The 19,455-nt window shown below is 32.5% G+C and overlaps 2 protein-coding genes across 2 annotated transcripts; both read left to right on the top strand.

The window, feature by feature from the left end:
• The first annotated feature begins 1,033 nt into the window (after positions 1-1,033).
• LOC135129227 (saccharopine dehydrogenase-like oxidoreductase) lies at positions 1,034-3,721 on the top strand. The gene is made up of 5 exons (XM_064056368.1): positions 1,034-1,228; positions 1,937-2,118; positions 2,180-2,687; positions 2,968-3,205; positions 3,283-3,721. Exons 2-5 carry the CDS (start codon positions 1,944-1,946, stop codon positions 3,652-3,654), a joined length of 1,293 nt encoding a protein of 430 aa, XP_063912438.1. The 5' UTR covers positions 1,034-1,228; positions 1,937-1,943; the 3' UTR covers positions 3,655-3,721.
• An 11,005-nt stretch (positions 3,722-14,726) lies between these two features.
• On the top strand, positions 14,727-17,546 carry LOC135129226 (saccharopine dehydrogenase-like oxidoreductase). Its single transcript, XM_064056367.1, has 5 exons — positions 14,727-14,956; positions 15,668-15,849; positions 15,911-16,418; positions 16,792-17,029; positions 17,108-17,546. The coding sequence occupies exons 2-5, from the start codon at positions 15,675-15,677 to the stop codon at positions 17,477-17,479; spliced, it is 1,293 nt and encodes a 430-aa protein (XP_063912437.1). The 5' UTR covers positions 14,727-14,956; positions 15,668-15,674; the 3' UTR covers positions 17,480-17,546.
• Positions 17,547-19,455: the final 1,909 nt, after the last annotated feature.

Raw genomic sequence — 19,455 nt, 5'->3', positions numbered from 1 at the left:
AATACGTAAGACAAGGACAACGCCACTACACCCACAGTCCGACGGCATGGTGGAAAGGTTCAATCGGACTATGGAGCAACACCTTTCGAAAGTGGTAGAAGAGCACCAAAGGGATTGGGACCAGCACCTTCCACTATTCCTGCTGGCCTACCGCGCAGCTATCCACGACACCACGGGCCAAACACCTGCTCACGTTGTATTTGGGAAGGAACTGCGGCTGCCCTGTGACCTAGTCTTTGGATTGCCATCCGAAGAACCAATGGAAGTACGTGACTACGTGGACGAACTGAAAGAGAAGTTGGTCAACGTGCATGAACTAGTGAGGGGCCGGATCAAGATTGCCAGTGACCGAATGAAGACCCGTTATGATGTGAAGGCCAACTGTGGCGGATTCCAGGAAGATGATTTAGTGTGGCTGTATAACCCCCGACGGAAGAAGGGACGTTGCCCAAAACTGGCTCCTGACTGGGAAGGTCCATACACTATCGTCACTAGAATAAATGACGTAGTTTATCGGATCCAACGTGGACCAAAGACGAAGATGAAGATCGTTCATCTCGATCGACTAAAACGGTACGAAGGAAACAACGAAGACGCTTCCGATCGGGACGATCGGATTTGAAGAGGGGGGCAGTGTTACGAAATACACCCTTACGTCGCCCCAGTACGACGCCTATGGTCGTCGAGAGCTTTCTGGACGTACGCACGGCGCTGATGGGTGAATCATCGCTGCTGACGGTGTCGACGGCCGAGCGGCGGGCGCATAAAGACAGGTCTGGAGCGTCTCGAAGCGGCGTCCAGGGGAGTCTCGAAGCGGAGTCGCGATGGATGTTCGTGAAGGATCTCGATCAGGGACTATGGGTTTAAATAGAGGCGACCGTAGGTAATAGATTCATTCAGTCAGTGAAGACAGTCAAGAGCGCCGGATTAATTTCTGTACATATTCGTTGCAATAGATAGTGTTGTAATTCGAGCTAAAGAAATAAATATTTGAGTTTCACCAACGCCCGATTTATTATTCGCCCGTCAATCGTAACAATAGCATGACACTGCACGGTGACGAAGTAAACAACCTCGAACACGTAATAATAGCCATTTTTATCAGTGAATAAATAAAGAAAAAGACAGCAAACTGATTTCATTTATTCGTACCTCATTCGTTTCGTACTCGTTACTGGTCTTGTAAACGTATACCAGGGTTTAGGTGCTTCAAAACTGTTAATATTTGGTAAGTAAAATTTTATTATTTTTATTAAATTAATTGAGTTTAGATGCAGAATTTTTCAATGCAGTTATTGTTTTCTATTTTTATTTTACGATCTAAACTCGAAATTGGTCCAAAAATTCAAATGTTACAAAAAAATTTGCTGATTTAAATACGTGTGAAATTTTCATGGGTAAAAAATGTACCATTTGAAATAAACATGGCTAGTCATTTTGTTTTTAAATATGTGATAAAAATAAATAGATCATGATTTTCACAGTTTGGTAGACTTTGTAATAAAGGTGTGTTGTTTTTTTCTATATCAGTTTAGGGCAAAGTATCACTTGATAAGAATAATTAGTAAAAACATTCGAGTGGTCCGCAAAAAAAACATATAATTTATGCACTGTCACATATCAAAGCGAGAGGAGTGGTGATAACAACTGATAATATTATGATTATATGCAGCACATAAATACTTTATGAAAACTAGAATAAATGTAGTGCGGGAAATATAAGAATAAGAATTAAAATAAACCTGTTATGAACAATATCTGTTTAATCAAATGGAGTTTACTTATAACGCATGTTAATAATAATAATATGAATATAAATTATTGTTTGCAACTTATAAAAATACATGTGATGTTTCGAAAAAAACAATTTTCTCAACAGTTTTTTATCTACTGTGGCAGATTATCGTTGTAATAACATATTTAAATTCATTTGTAGACGTAAGATGCCTGACAAGATAGATATCGTCGTTTTTGGGGCTACAGGTATTACTGGCAAGCATGTAATTCCATACCTTGCAAAATTTTGTAAAAAAGAATATAGGCATCTAACTTGGGGAATTGCTGGACGTTCAGAAAAAAAATTGAGGGAGATCCTAAATTATTGTGAGAAAAAAACTGGTAAGTTACTGTACTAATAAAGTAATTAAAAAGATGAAGAATCTATGTACTTTGTGTCCAGATTATGTACTGCAGAATGTACCCATACTTATCGCTGACGTACAGGATGAAAAAAGTCTGCAGAAAATGGCCCGACAAGCACGTGTTATAATTAATTGCTGTGGACCTTTTCGATTTTTTGGAGAACCAATGATTAAAGCATGTGTAGAAGAAGGCACACATCATATAGATGTAAGCGGAGAAGTACAGTTTATAGAGGAAATGCAGCTAAAGTATCATAAAAAAGCTGAAGAAAAGGGTGTTTACATTATTAGTGCTTGTGGATTTGATAGTATACCAAGTGATATGGGCATTGTCTTCGCGCAGCAAAACTTTTCAGGGACTTTGAATTCAGTTGAAACATATTTAGAGGTTTGGGAAGAGGGAAACCCTGGTTCAGGCTCAGCAATTAATTATGGCACCTGGGAGTCGCTAGTGTATGTCATTGGACTAGCTAACGAACTGAAGAAAATTCGTCAGAAATTATTTCCTAAAAGATTACCAAGTTTTCAACCGAAACTGAAAATGAAGTATGTATGGAAATATATTTAGACTTTTCAGATACAGCAAAGCTAATTTAAATACTTTAGAGAAACCATGCATTTTAATCATTCGCTTTTGACGTAAAAAAATTGTCGTATTACTCATTTATAGTTCAATAATAGCCCGTGCAAAAATTAAATTGAGAGGTTAGAGAGTTTTGTTAGACTTCTTTCCCGATTTTTATCGAATTTATGCCAAGGTTTATGCATGATTAAAACGCAAACTATTTAAAATGAAAATGTAATTTACCATACACACATTCTGTAGGTTACTTCCACGCAAAACTAACATAGTAGAAGGATGGATATTGCCTTTTCGCACCACAGACCGTTCTGTTGTGCTTAGAACGCAACGTTACTTCTATGAGAGACATTCAAGACGGCCGATTCAGATGGATTCCTATTTTGCTGTAAAATCTTTTTTGGGTGTGCTATTAATGATTTTTGGTGGTCTTATAATTTTGTTAATGAGTAAATTTTCCTTTGGACGTAAATTGTTGCTCAAGGTAAATACATTTTTTCTTTTTTTTTTCACACAAACATAAATATTTTAAATAAACCAAGCATATTTGTAAATTTTTAGTACCCTGAAAAGTTTACCAACGGATTTGTCACACATGAAACTCCAAGCATAGAAAGAGCAGACAACGGACACTTCAGCATGACTTTTTATGGAGAAGGATGGAAAGAGAATCTACCAGATGCCAATCATCAATACACAAGCCCACCCAATAGAGCGATTACCGCGAGGGTAAAGGGGAACAATCCAGCATATGGAACTACATGTATATGTTTAGCACTATCGGCTATAACAATAATCACAGAAACTTCCAAAATGCCTAGAAGTGGGGGTGTTTATCCACCGGGATATGCCTTTGCTAATACCTCTTTAGTTAAACACCTAAATGCAAATGGTGTAACTTTTGAAATTCTGCGTGAAACAGAATTGAAATGAACACACTTAAGCTGTTACAAGATACAAATTTGTGTGTTATGTTAATAAAAAAATTTGTTAAATGGTACCATTAATTTATTAGTTCTACAAGCTGACGGTTTTCTTGATGGCGCACGATTAATCACCAGATGTGTTAATTAATTATCAAAATTCACCAAATTTTATCGAACAATAAAAAATATCTAAAAAATATAAAAATTCATATGTATCCCAGATTTATCAACAATGATATGCCTTTGCTAATACCTCTTTAGTTAAACAAGTAAATGAACACACCTAAGCTGTTACAGGATATGATAATTTACAAATTTGTGTTCTGTTAATAAATGTTTTTGTTAAATTGTACGATTCATTCATTAGTTATAAAAGCTAATAGTTTTCCTGATGGCACGCGATTACTCAATGTGAGTGATAACTAATTATCAAGATTCACCAAATTTTATTGAACAATAAAAGTATTTAAGAAAATACGAAAATTCATATGTTTTCGAGATTTATAAACAATCTTTAGTAATTAAATTTTTAAATCAATTTAAACATTTGCTTCACATAAACAAAAATATAAATTTAACGTTACCATTGATTAAAATTTATATAATGTAAACAGATACTGGATTATCTTCAAAACTGGCTAAATTTGAATATCTTTTAACTATTACATATTTAGATATCTCGTTAATTGGAAGGTTATTTGAGTAGCATACACTGAAATAATTTAAACTATACTGAGTGTTCTGTTTTTGAGACATAACGTACAACGTAATTTGTTTTTAATAAAACATATTTTTATTTTTATATACTTCGATTAGCCTTTTTTTAGGTTTTATAATAATTATAATTTATAACCATAGTTTATTTTTGATATTTTGATTCGTTATTCAAATTTTGTAGACATTTTTTGGCTACCTATGTCAGATATGCAGTTAATGTGCTGGTAGTACGCGAACTTCGTTAAAGTAATCGAAACTAATTATTTGGTCGCGAAAATACAGTGAAGGTCGTGTATGTAACAAGAATCATACATAAGCTTCTGTTGTTAGGTTCTAAATGATAGTTAAATTATTTATGCAATAAAACAGCTAATGATAAACACATTACATACTTAGTTAATACTGTAGTGTTAATTTATTGCTTTAATAAAGGAATGTAAGTGTTGTGATGTCCTGAATTTGAAACTTGAATTTCGTGCTGGAAAAAACAGAACTCCGCGAAACCGTATTTAAAAAATTGGTCTAAAGAGTTTAGACAGTACTGTCGGAAACGTGATGACTGCATGCCTATTATGTTTTTTTTTTCGCGTTAGATTTCAAAGCATTCGGTTTTGTAGTTCCTGATTAAATCAATACAATAAATTTGCGCATTCATTAAATTTTTTGAGTCACCCTGTATATCCAAATCCAAAAAATATTAATGTAATGATAAATTACAAGAAGAGACTCATCATCTTTTGTACATTTTAGATAGGACTATTGGGCAAAACTTTGAGTTGACGTCATCAATTTTTTGGAGGGGATAAGCAAATATATTTTTACTAAAAATTTATTATGCTTTTTACAACCTTAAAACATTTGCAAAATCTCAAAGCATTCGGTTCTGTAGTTCCTGATTAAATCGATAAAATAAATTCACACATTCATTAATTTTTTGGGTCACCCTGTATATGCATATCTAAAAAATATTAATGGACTGATAAATCACAAGAAGACACTCATTATATTTTGTACATTTTAGATAGGATTTATTTAGCAAAATTTTGCGGTGACGTCATCAATTTTTTGGAAGGGATCACTAAAAATATTGTGATTAAAATTTTATCATGCTTATCATAACTGTAAACCATCTGCAAGATTTCAAAGTATTCGGTTGTGTAGATTCCAAATTAAATGTCAAAATGTTGTTTCATATTTTTGATTTTTTTTGCAAAAATCTGGACGTTTCGGGTAAAATCTCAATTCGGAGTCATAAACTACATGTGTAAGACTATGTTATTTGATACAATTTAAAACCCAATTACTATGTACAATTTTGAAGTGACGTCATCACATTAGTGGTGGGGATGATTAGACAAATTTTGTTTAGCATTTTACCATCTACATAATAAACCTAATATAAATACAAAATTTGACGACAATCGGCGGAGTACTTTCGGAGATTATCTGTCTAATAAAAATCCGGGACAGCAGACAGACGGACAGACGGACGGACAGACGGACGGACAGACGGACAGACGGACGGACAGACGGACAGGCAGACGGAAACGGGAGACCTATTTCTTCGTCTTCTAGGGGTCATGAAAGATCGAGAAAATGTAAAAGTAGAGAGTCGGCCGACGGACTCGATTCCAATACTGCCTTTGCTTACGCTCGGGAAGTAAAAATTGGTCGAAAGTTGTTTCCACAGAACTTCCCTCGCTCCTGAAGTACAATGAAACATTTTCGAGTTGGATTTTTTCTTTACACAATTTTGTGATGACATCATTAACATGTATATCAACATTGGTGCAGTGTAACACTAAAAATAACAGTACTGTATTTCAAAAATTTTTTTGGAAAATGGAGTGAGCCGTTCCTGATTAAGCAATAAAATATTAAATTGACCCATTCATTAATTGTTTTGAGCCATCTGTATAACCAAATATAAAAAATTGGTCTAAAGAGTTTAGACAGTACTTCCCTCGCTGTCGGAAACTTGACGACTGCATGCCTATTATGTTTTTTTTTCTCATTACATTTTTGTAGTGGGAATTTAAAAAAAAATTGTGATGACGTCATCAACATTTTTGCAAGGACACGTATATCAGTTGGGATAGATGTAGTGTAATACTAAGAATAAAATTATTGTGTTCCCAAATTTTCGGGAAAATGAATTGGGTCGTTTTGAATATTGATTTCTTATAATCAATAAAATAACGAAACAATTTACTCACGTATACGGCGCCGGTGTGTAATATCTAGAGAGCGGATTTCTGTCGGGCTAGGCAAGGCCAAACTCGGTACGGCTCGCACGGGATGCGAATTCATTGCCGTTGCGGACTGCACTTCGTTTATTTGAGATTAGAATAACGTTGTTTCGTTGCACTCTGCTGTTAATTCCCGTTCTCATTTACTTAGCCGTTTGATTAATAAATCGTTAATTATATTTATGGAATCCAGCACGTCCCCCCCTATAATCGTGACGTAGCCCGACAGAAATCCGCTGTCTAGTAATATGAGGGGCAACTGAAAATCGTTTATGTATAAACATTCTTAATTTAAGATGACAAGCGTAACAGCATACGTGAGAGCCAAACAGAGAAACTGTAAATAAAACGACCATCGGTTTTATTGCTTCGACTTCCGCTTATTATATAAAACATTGCGTTTTATTTTAATTCTTGACGGTGAAATTCACAATTGGTTGATTATAAACATGTCTATTTCGCATTCGCGGAACCAAGTGACCGCATAAAACAAATGCAGTTCTGTAATGTTAAAGTCGATGTAAATAAGCGTGCTACTCTTATGTTTCAACCGAGTTTTTCCTTTAACAAATTTTGTGTCTACCAAATTGGGTTGGTTGGGGTGTAATACTAATAATAAGTGTTGCCTTTAATTTAATCAATAAAATAAATTGACTTCATTAATTTTTTTGAACCACCTCTTAAGAAAATCTAAAAAATATGAATGGAATGATAAATCACAAGTACAAACTCATCATATTTTTTGCATTTTAGATAGGATTTATTCAGCAAAATTTAAGGGTGACGTCATCAATTTTTTTAGGAGGGATGAACAAATACATTTTGAACAAAAGTTTACCATGCTTATAATAACTTTAAAATATTCCCAAGATTTCAAAGCATTCGGTTTTGTAATTCCTGATTAAATCGATAAAATAAATTCACGCCTTCATTAATTTTTTTGAGTCACCCTGCATATGCAAATCCAAAAATATGAATGGAATGATAAATCACAAGTACAGACTCATCATATTTTGTACATTTTAGATACGATTTATTCGGCAAACTTTTGAGCTGACGTCATCAGTTTTTTGTAGAAGATAACCAAATATATTTTGACTAAAAATTTATTATGCTCTTTATAACCTTACAACATCTGCAAGATTTCAAAGCATTCGGTTTTGTAGTTCCTGATTAAATCAATAAAATAAATTTACGCATTCATTAATTTTTTTGAGTCACCCTGTATATGCAAATCGAAAAAATTTGAATGGAATGATAAATCACAAGAAGAGACTCACCATATTTTGTACATTTTAGATAGGATTTATTCAGCAAAATTTTGTGGTGACATCATAAATTTTTTAGGGGGGACGACCAAATACGTTTTGATCAAAAATTTACCATGCTTATGACAATTTTAAAATATCTTCAAGATTTCGAAGCATTCGGTTTTGTAGTTCCTGAATAAATCAGTAAAATAAATTTACGCTTTCATTTATTTTCTTGAATCACCCTGTATATGCAAATCCAAAAAATATGAATGAAGTGATAGATCACAAGTACAGACTGATCATATTTTGTACATTTTAGATATGATTTATTCGGCAAATTTTCGAGCTGACGTCATCAAGTTTTTGGAGGGGATAAGCAAATATATTTTGACTAAACATTTATTATGCTCTTTATAACCTTAAAGCATCTGCAAGATGTCAGAGCATTCCGTTTTGTAGTTCCTGATTAAATCAATAAAATATATTTACGCATTCATTAATTTTTTTGAGTCACTCTGTATATGCAAATCCAAAAAATATGAATGGAGTGATAAATGACAAGTACAGGCTCATCATATTTTGTACATTTTAGATATTTTTGGAGGGGATAAGCAAATATATTTTGACTAAACATTTATTATGCTCTTTATGACCTTAAAACATCTGCAAGATTTCAGAGCATTCGGTTGTGTAGTTCCTGAGTAAATCAATAAAATAAATTTACGTATTCATTAATTTTTTTGAGGCGCCCTGTATATGCAAATCCAAAAAATATGAAAGGAATTATAAATTACAAGGACAGACACATCAAATTTTATACAATTTAGATAGGATTTATTCGGCAAAATTTTGAGCTGACGTCATCCATTTTTTGGAGGGGATAAGTGAATGTATTTTGATCAAACATTTATCATGCTTATCATAACTTAAAACATCTGCAAGATTTCAAAGCATTCGGTTTTGCAGATTTAAAATTAAATTGCAAATTTTTTTTTACAAAAATCTGGGCGTTTTGGGTAAAAACTCAGTACAGAATGTGTAGAACTATGTTATTTCATACAATTTAAAACACATTTACTATGTACAACTTTGAAGTGACGTCATCACATTATTGATGGGGATGAATAGACAAATTTTGGTTAGTGTATTCTACATGATATTCCTAATATAAATACAAAATTTGACAACTTATTTCTTCGTACTAAGGGTTGGCCGACGGACTCGATTACAATACTTCCTTCGCCTACGCTCGGGAAGTAAAAATTAAAAATAAACATTAACGTAGGCAACCATGTGTAGAGGAATTTCACTCTGGATTTTGTAGGGGTAGGTAGATTTTTAAGGGTCTTTTGGTCATTTCTCACGTCTTGTGTAGCAGTTGTAGTTGAGACATGTGTTAAATTTGTGATATATACTATTTGTAATTTCATAAAAGGAAAATTGTTCACATAAAAATTAGTCGTATTCGGACGCCACGGTCCTTCTCACCGAGTGCTATTTATTAGTGCAATATCCGTTTAGTAATTATTTTCTAATATGAAATGTGTAAAAATTGCCAGAGACGGCGGACAGACGGAAATGGTAGACTTCTTTTTTATAATCTAGGCATCATGAAACGTCAAGACAACATAAAAGTACCCATTCGTCAGCTTACGGTTGCGAAGTAAAAAGGTTCATTGTAAGGTAAATGTATCAGTAGATGATAGATCAAATTCAAATATAACAATTTAATATTTAAATAAATCAAGTTAGCAGATAATTATGGTTTATTATTTAATTTTCAAATTCTTTCATTTCTTCTACGCTGTATATTCCTTATATTTATTAATTTTTTTTAGGTTCATTGTTCTTTGTTACGACATCTTCTTTTTCGTACCATACTACATCAGGATCATTTGACCATTTCCAACTGTTTAATCCACTCTTAATCATCGCATTTACCCGAATTTGTTTTTCTGTTATGTTTAATACCTGACCCGGATAATGATTTTCTTCGTATTTAACAATTACGTAATAATTTTTTTGATAAGTTTCAGATCCTTGAACATCAGTGAATGTAGAAATATTCTTGTCTCGTTTTTTCTCTTCTCTTAATTTTTTACGCTCCGCTTGTTTTGCTTCTTTAGCTTTCGTTTCATCTTCTATTTTTTGGTGGTATATTTGCCACATGGCAGCGCATAGAGTAATATCACAGAGAGTGAACTATTGTTAGTTAAAACTAAATCTAAAAGAGAAGAATTATTTCCAAGTCGATAACTTTTCTGTAGCACGTTTTTCTTTTACTTTTATAAGAGCAAACTGCGACTCCAGAGGATTTCTATTAGTTTTGATATCAGATTAATAATACTGGTAGTTTGTTCAGTGTCTTTGGGTTTGATGGTGACTGCAGATGCGTTTTATTTTTTAGAACTTGTGAATAAGGAGCAGGAATTTCATTTTTAATATCAGATTTTTTAACCTCCTTTAGATTTTCTGTTGCTACTTTTATAAGATCACTTTTCAGGGCTTCAAATACGCTATTTAAATTACCTAACATTTCAGCATGCTTTTCTTCAAGGTGTTCGGTTTGATCAGTCGAAAAATAATTTTTATCACATTACTAGCTGACTCCGTGAACTTCGTTTCACCTACAATTTAATTTTGAATCTGCAAAACGGAATGCGTTGAAATCTTGCAGATGTTTTAAACATAGGATAAGCAAATAATAGATGCATTTTTATTCAAAATATATTTACTTATTCCCTCCAAAAAATTGACGTCAGCCCAAAATTTTGCCAAATGAATCCTATCTAAAATGTCCAAAATAGGATGAGACTATACTTGTGATTTATCATTCCATTCATATTTTTTAGTTTTGCTTATAGGGGGTGTCTCAAAAAAATTAATCACTGAGTCAATTTATTTTATTGATTGAATCAAGAATTGCAAGACTGAATTTTGAAATATTGCAGACGTTTGGATGTTACTGTTTGACATGGTAGGTTTTTAATCAAAACATATCTGTTTATCAAGCCCAAAAACTTGATGACGTCATCTCAAGATTTTGCCGAATAAATCCTATCTAAAATATGCAAAATATCATCAGTATATTTGCGTAATTTATCATTGCATTAATATTTTTTAGATTTGCTTTTACAGTGACTCAAAAAAATATTTGGATCAGTCAATTTATTTTAGTGAATAACTCAAGAGTTGCAGAAATGAATACTTTGAGATCTTTCAGACGTTATAAAGTTATTGTAAGCATGGTAAATTGTTAAGAATATTTATGTGTTCCCCCCAAAAAATTGATGGAATGGCTCACTCGATTTTCGCAGATAATTTTGGGAATACAATACAGTTATTTTTAGTACATATTACACTGCACCAATCCAAGGTGATATACGTGTTGATCGTAAATGTTGATTAGGTCATCACAAAATTGTGTGAAGAAAAGACTCAACTCGAAAATGATGAATGTTTCGTTATAATACTTTCGGTGCGAAGGAAGTTCTGTCGAAGCAACGTTCGATCAATTTTTTGACAATGGTTGATATAAATAAAACTCAGTAGATGCTCATACTCGAAATACGAAGTATCTACTCGAATATCATATCAAAATATTTCTAGTTTTTCTAGATGATGCTAATACTTCAGTAGGTAACAGTTGATGCTCAAGTATCATCTCGATACAACAAAAAAGGAAAACAGTGACAGTGTTCAATCATCAAGGCAAAAATCGAGTCACCAAAATATAAGTTAGTATGGGGTAGACACCTTTAGATGGGAATCTCTGGCCAGTATTAGAAAAAACGCACTGTACAATTTATGCATAAATAAAAGTTAATTACCTGAAAAGTTTTCGATATTCCCGCTCCTAATGTGTTTTTCAAACTGAATGCACCTTTTGAAGACGTTCCACGTTCATGAAACTCTCCATGTTTAGTTAAAATTCACTCTTACAACGATCCTACTCGTTTTCTAAGCTGCTTTACAGACAGCTCAGTTATTTGCCACGCCGATGCTCATTTTTAGATTAAATGCTCACAAAACACGTAGATGTTCAATTTGTGTCCGGGGAGATACAGTGTTTCCAAGCAGGTACTCTGAAGTTCTGTGAGGTACTCAGTAGATAAAGTAGATGCTCAGGTATATGAGTAATAATGAATGTCTCGCTTGAATGTTTTGATTATGTTGATTATGAGCACAATGCTGATCAACTTCCATATCCGAATTACCCATGAAATAAATCATTGCGGTTTGCACCTGAGGTAGTTCGTCGCACATTTGATTGACTTCGTGGACCTTTGTCAGCTTGTCGTTTTCTCAGCATTGTAATGAACTTCATAAAATGACGTAAATGATGTAAATTTTGTCTTGAGAATTTTAAAATACTGAAAACTTCAAATTAAATCCTCGAATAACGGTAAAGTTTGAGGTTTTGTCGAAACCAACAAAGTGAATATAGGTATAGCTGTTCTTTTAAGTTTTCCCTATTTTTTTTTATTTATAAACCATCCCTGTAATATAAAAAATTCTTCAAATCGGTCAAGCCGTTTTTGAGTTTTAGCGAGACTAATAGGAACACCAATTGATTTTTATTATATAGAAGATTAAAAGATGGAGGTTGGTGGTAGAAAGGTGAAAATTTAGGGTGTTATGTATTTTTTTATGCCAAATCTTAAAAAAAATAAAAATAAAAAATTTTGTCTAAAAAATAGACAAAAATTTTTTAGGGTGGGCCACCCTTATCACTTAGGAGTATAAAAAATAGTTTACAACCTATTCTTAGACCTACCGAATATACATAAAAATTTCATACAAATCGGTCAACCCATTTCGGAGGTGTTCGGTTTCAAACACTGTGACGCGAGAATTTTATACATAATAGAAAAGTGTTGTTTTTAGGCTTTTTCAGGCAATTTTTAAAATTTTTCTCTCCGTAAGAACCATCCTCGTACTTCAACGAATATTTGAAAACAAAAATTAGCCGAATCGGTTGAGTCGTTCTTCAGTTATGCGCTTAGCAACACATTTAGCGATCCATTTTTATTTATATAGATAGATATAGTCTTTGCCATTTCTATTGAAACACCACCTGTTAATCGTAAATTTGCCAACGTTCATATTCAGACAATTTTGGAATTAAAAGCCGTTGTCAATCAACCGAAAGCTGTTACTAATTGCTAAATTTTAAGCAAAATCAACAGGTGGTGTTTCAATAGAAATGGCAAAGACAATAGATAGATATGGATTACCTAAACAACAAATTTTTTGAAAAATTTTGCGAAATTGGAAAAAATCTTGTATGATACACGTGAATAAACGAATTTCATCCACTCAAAAACATTATCACACTCAGCTTCGCCTCGTGTGCTAAACTGTTTTTTCGTTGGATAATAGCATGTTTTATACGGAGAAAAATGACTTTTCGTGGCTCATCTGTAATTGCCGGACTCGCGCGCTCGGCCGTCAAACGTACAGATTCGCCACGAAAAATCTCATTTTTGCTCCTTATAAAACAATATACTATTTATTCACTTATACCATAACAAGTGAATAAAAATGATTTTATCCAACGAAAAAACAGTTTAGCACACGAGGCGAAGCTGAGTGCGATAATGTTTTTGAGTGGATAAAATTCGTTTATTCACGTGTATCATACAAGATTTTTTCCAATTTCGCAAAATTTTTCAAAAAATTTATTGTTTACGTAATCCATATAATACATAAATATTAATTGTACTATTACTAATATGATGAACATTTGAAGAAGGTAAATTGCCTAAGCTGCCTGTACTTTCGTCACGGTCAAATTCAAACGATACTCATTAGGTTTGTTTTACAGGAGGTGGACTATCATCCGTTGCAAATTTTAGTTGAATATCCACACATCCATAGCAACGAAAATTTCAGTGGTCGTGCGAATTTTTAGTTTTTTTACTTTATTCGTGTTGTCAATGACAGTGTGAATAAAGTGTTGCTATAAACATTTTATTCATCCTTTCGATTAAACTATTGTTTTAATAGCGAGATTTATCATACAAAATGACCATTTTATTAGTAGAAATTGGAAAAATAGCTATTATCTGTATTTCCAAATATCTTTAGAAACACGTTATGCAAGTGTATCAACTTTTCTATTTTACGTTGTTGTAATGTATAGTGGATTAAATTTTACGTTTATTGTAGGCATACTACACATTTTTACAAAAAATCAAGGCCAACTTGATGACGTTAACTTACAATATAAAAAATAAAAAGGTTTGCCTTGTTTATAAAAACAGAGAATGGTTCTCCAGCACAAGGCCAAATATTCTATAGGAACAAACTGGAATTATTACCTTCATTACAATTGTAATGTCAAAACGGGTTTTTTTTTAGACCATTTTCACAGATTTTTTTTCTCTAGTTTTCTAACTGGCGTATTTGTATTTCTACCGTAATACTTTTTTATTTTTTAAAAATTTCAAATTTCAACACTTAAATATACAGCTATGATGAAAAAAATCAGTATTGGGATTTAAAAAGAAAAAGCAAGGAAAATTTTACTGTTACTTACATAAATGGATTATATTTTAAGAACGAAGTCAGACTGTCAAAGTTGGCAAGGCAAATTTAGAATTTAATTTTAATGGCAACCATAATTTGGTAAACCACAGTTATTTTAAATATCAACTAAAAACCGATAAATAAACATGTAATGATGTTAAATAACAACATATTGTTTTCATCACTTATTATTAAATAAGATAAAAGTGATTTAAAACATAATTCATATATGTTATTTTTATAAATAAATAAAATTCTTCGTTTACTCCTTCTGCAGGTTTAAACATAATAAGATTAATAAGCTTCACAGAATACCTAAAATACTCAACAAAAATTTTGCTCATTCCGCTGAAATTAGTGATGATTTTAATGTTTACATTTCTGGTTTATATAAGTCTAGCATGACACGGCACGGTTACGAAGTACATAACCTCGAACACGTAATAATACCCATTTTAATCAGAACTGATTGTGCGTATTCATACTTCATTCATTCTGTAGTCGTTACTCGTCTTGTATACATATCAGAATTCGGGTGTTTCAAAACTGTTAATATTTGGTAAGAAAAATTTTATTTTTTTTTATTAAATTAACTGTGTTTAGATGCAGAATTTTCAATGCAGTTGAAATTGATCCAAAAATTCAAATTTTATGAAAAATTTTGCTGATTTAAATATGTGTAAAATTTTCATGGGTGAATATGCCATTTGAAAAAAAATATGGTTAGTTTTTTTGTTTTTGAATATGTGATAAAAAATTAAATAGATCATCATTTTTACAGTTTGGTAAACTTTGTAATAAAGGTGTGTTGGTTTTTTCTATATTATTTTAGGGCAAAGTATCACATGATAAAAATAATTAGTAAAAACATTCAAGTGGTCCGCAAAAAAATTTGTGCACTGTCACATATAAAAAAAAGGGAAATGGTGATAACAACTGATAATATTATGATTATATACAACACATATTTTATAAAAACTAGAATAAATGTAGTGCGGGAAATATAAGAACAAGAATTAAAATAAATCTGTTATGAACAATATCTGTTTAATCAAATGGAGTTTAATTATAACGCATGTTAATTGAAGTACACACATAAATAATAATTAGAGTAAATATCATTATAAATTATTATTGTTTGCAACTTATAAAAATACACCATTTAAAAATACGTGTGATGTTTTGAAAAAAAAAACTATTTTTTCAACAGTTTTTTTATCTAATGTGGAAGATTATCTTTGTAGTAACAGATATTTAAATTCATTTGTAGACGTAAGATGCCTGACAAGATAGATATAGTCGTTTTTGGGGCTACAGGTGTTACTGGCAAGCATGTAATTCCATACCTTGCAAAATTTTGTAAAAAAGAACATAGGCACCTAACTTGGGGAATTGCTGGACGCTCAGAAAAGAAATTGAGAGAGATCCTAAATTATTGTGAGAAAAAAACTGGTAAGTTACTGTACTAATAAGGTTATTAAAAAGATGAAAAATCTGTGTAATTTGTGTTCAGATTATGTACTGCAGAATGTACCCATACTTATCGCTGACATACAAAATGAAAATAGTCTGCAGAAAATGGCCCGACAAGCACGTGTTATAATTAATTGCTGTGGACCCTTTCGATTTTTTGGAGAACCTGTGATTAAAGCATGTGTAGAAGAAGGCACGCATCATGTAGATGTAAGTGGAGAAGTCCAGTTTATGGAGGAAATGCAACTAAAGTACCATAAAAGAGCTGAAGAAAAGGGTGTTTACATTATTAGTGCTTGTGGATTTGATAGTATACCCGGTGATATGGGCATTGTCTTCACGCAGCAAAACTTTTCAGGGACTTTAAATTCAGTTGAAGCATATTTAGAGTTTTGGGAAGACAGAAACCCTGGTTCAGGCTCAGCAGTTAATTATGGCACCTGGGAATCGATAGTGTACGTCATTGGATTAGCTAACGAACTGAAGAAAATTCGTCAGAAATTATTTCCTAATAAATTACCAAGTTTTCAACCGAAACTGAAAATGAAGTATGTATGGAAATGTATTTATATTTTTCAGACACAGCAAAGCTAATTTAAATACTTTAGAGAAACCATGCATTTTAATCATTCGCTTTTGACGTAAAAAAAAATGTCGTATTACTCATTTTTATAATTCAACAAAATACTATAACCCTTTCAAAATATGCCATGTCATAAGAATCTGGAGTTTCCGTTAAAAAGAAATGCCAGTGCCACTATAATTTTGATGTCTGTTCCTAATTAAATCTAGCGGTTAGAGAGTTTTTGTCAGATATCTTTCCTGATTTTTATCGAATTTGTGACAGGCTTTGTGCATCATTAAAATACAAACTATTTAAAATATGTATAGAAAGTAATTTACCATACACACCTTTTGTAGGTTACTTCCACGAAAAACTGACATTGTAAAAGGATGGGTAGTACCTTTTCGCACCACAGACCGTTCTGCTGTATATAGAACTCAACGTTACTTCTATGAGAGAAATTCAAGACGGCCGATTCAAATGGATTCTTATTTCGCTGTAAAATCTTTTTTAACTTTGCTAGTAATGATTTTTGGTGGTCTTATGGTCCTGGTAATGAGCAAATTTTCCTTTGGACGTAAATTGCTGTTGAAGGTAAGTACATTTTTTCTTTTTTTTTTCACATAAAACATACATATTTCGAATAAATCTAGCATATTTGTAAATTTTTAGTATCCTGAAAAGTTTACTAACGGATTTATCACACATGAACCTCCAAGCATTGAAAGATCAGACAAAGGACACTTCAGCATGACTTTTTATGGAGAAGGATGGAAAGAGAATCTACCAGATGCCAATCATCAATACACAAGCCCACCCAATAGAGCGATTACCACCAGGGTAAAGGGGAACAATCCAGCATATGGAACTACATGTATATGTTTAGCACTGTCGGCTATAACAATAATCACGGAAACTACCAAAATGCCTAGAAGTGGAGGTGTTTATCCACCGGGATATGCCTTTGCCAATACCTCTTTAGTTAAACACCTAAATGCAAATGGTGTAACTTTTGAAATTCTACGTGAAACAGAATTGAAATGAACATAGTTAAGCTGCTACAAGATACAAAATTGTGTGTTATGTTAATAAAAAATTTTGTTAAATGGTACCATTAATTTATTAGTTCTACAAGCTGACGGTTTTCTTGATAGCGCACGATTAATCACGAGATGTGTTAATTAATTATCAAAATTCACCAAATTTTATCGAACAATAAAAACATTTAAAAAAATATGAAAATTCATATGTATTCCAGATTTATAAACAATCTTTAATAATTTAATTTTTAAATTAATTTAAAAATTTGCTTCATAATGATCTAAAAATATAAATTTAAGTTTATGATTGATTAAAATATTTAAAGTGTTAAGTAGATACTGGGAAAATGACCACCAAAACTGCCTAAAATTGAAAAACTCCAGGAATTTTATATACAGCGTGTTATTGAAAGGTACGTACAAAATAAAATCGGCAATTGGTCTCGAAGTATGGGTGCTAAAAGTTAAAAAAAGTTCAGGTAAAAGTGTTTTCCATTTAGAGATAAAAATTATTAAAATTTATGTCCAAATTCGTTATACGCCTCTGATAACCCGAGGTGGGTTAGGTAGCTTCGTGCTTGCCCGCTACACCCTGGGTCGTGGGTTCGATTCCCGCCCGGCTCTGGGTGTTGTGTATGTCCTCCGTTCCCCTGTAATTGGGCCCCCGGCCTGTTGGGGAACGTAATCAAATAAAATAAAAAAAAAATAAATAAAAAATAAAAAGATCATCTCCCGTTTCTATAGCAACATTTAGACTTCACAAAAGTTTTATTGTTACAGTTGCTAGGATTTACAAAAATAAATTAATTTTACCTATTTATCCTTCAGTAGCGCCTAAAAAGGTTGGATAAGGGTTAATCTCTAGTGAATCAGGGTATCTAGTTGGCTCGTCCTTTGTGATATGGAAGTCTAAGCCTCAAGAATGCGAATGTTGTGGCTGTGGTTAAGGCACAATGCTATATTATTTATATTCTCCTCATTTCATCACGTCATCAAGTTTTCGGAAGGGATGAACAGATAAATTATGATTAGCTATTTATTTTGTTCGCGATAATCTTAAAGCATCTGCAAAATTTCAGCGCAATTGTGGCTGTAATTTTTAAGAAAAAATCAAAAATTATGATCTACGATTTTGCTTTTATTTTAATTCAACATGTGCAAGGGTACAAATAAGGCTGTATTCATAAACCACACATCTATGAACATTTATTTTGAACACTTTAAAGAGGATTTTCTTAACAAAATGAAAAAATCAAGTCGTCACTGTTTAAGTGGGGATGAACAATTTGTCCAATAGTTTCCGAGATTAGGTACGTAATGGTTATAAAATTACCAACAGCGACATAAGATCGAGAAGACAGAAACGGGAACCTTATTATTTCGTATTCTAGAAGCTATGGAACGTCGAGAAAACGAAATTAATAATTCATCAAGTGGACTCTGTTACAATACTTCCCTAGGTTACGCCCAAGAAGTAAAAATACCTAGTAAAAGTTTTTCAGGTAGTTTTAACTTTGTTTATTTTTGCCTCCATAATTATTATTGATTTCGTTTATTAATTTTGTCAAAAATCAACATTTTTTCTAAAAATTTAAGCTTCTGTAGTGTGGTGACCTGATTTTAAAATTTAAATTTCGCGCTCAGAAAAGAAAACAACACATTATAAAAAAAGATTAATGTTTTATTGCTTTTGGGGAACAGCGAAAAGCATCAACCTTTGGTCTAATTTGGTTTATAATATCAGCAAAAGGCAATGGTTTAAACAAAAACTTATCGCATTAGTCCCCCTCAACGAGAATAATTAGTGTAACGACAGTTTTTTCGCAGTACCTCTTTAGATAAAACTGATTTTGGCAAATCACATACCTTCCAAGAAAAGAGACGGTGGGGGGGTGGGGCTAATACCTGCTAAGATAAGAGTGATTTTGGCAAATGAGATACTCTCCAAGAAAAGAGAGGGATTTCATTTGCCAAAAAGGC

This window comes from Zophobas morio, unplaced genomic scaffold (genome assembly GCF_036711695.1).
Source record: "Zophobas morio isolate AGI-343-1 ecotype UQ-CSIRO unplaced genomic scaffold, CSIRO_AGI_Zmor_V1 ptg000014l, whole genome shotgun sequence".
NCBI classification, from domain to species: Eukaryota; Metazoa; Arthropoda; class Insecta; order Coleoptera; family Tenebrionidae; genus Zophobas; species Zophobas morio.
This window is presented reverse-complemented; position numbering and strand designations above follow the sequence as displayed.

Excerpts from the sequence above, each read along its gene's own strand:
- LOC135129227 (XM_064056368.1), top strand. The coding sequence starts at position 1,944 with ATGCCTGACAAGATAGATATCGTCGTTTTTGGGGCTACAGGTATTACT. Across the intron at positions 2,688-2,967 it reads CAACCGAAACTGAAAATGAA|GTTACTTCCACGCAAAACTA; the intron begins GTATGTATGGAA and ends CACATTCTGTAG. Across the intron at positions 3,206-3,282 it reads GACGTAAATTGTTGCTCAAG|TACCCTGAAAAGTTTACCAA; the intron begins GTAAATACATTT and ends GTAAATTTTTAG.
- LOC135129226 (XM_064056367.1), top strand. The coding sequence starts at position 15,675 with ATGCCTGACAAGATAGATATAGTCGTTTTTGGGGCTACAGGTGTTACT. Across the intron at positions 15,850-15,910 it reads TTATTGTGAGAAAAAAACTG|ATTATGTACTGCAGAATGTA; the intron begins GTAAGTTACTGT and ends ATTTGTGTTCAG. Across the intron at positions 16,419-16,791 it reads CAACCGAAACTGAAAATGAA|GTTACTTCCACGAAAAACTG; the intron begins GTATGTATGGAA and ends CACCTTTTGTAG.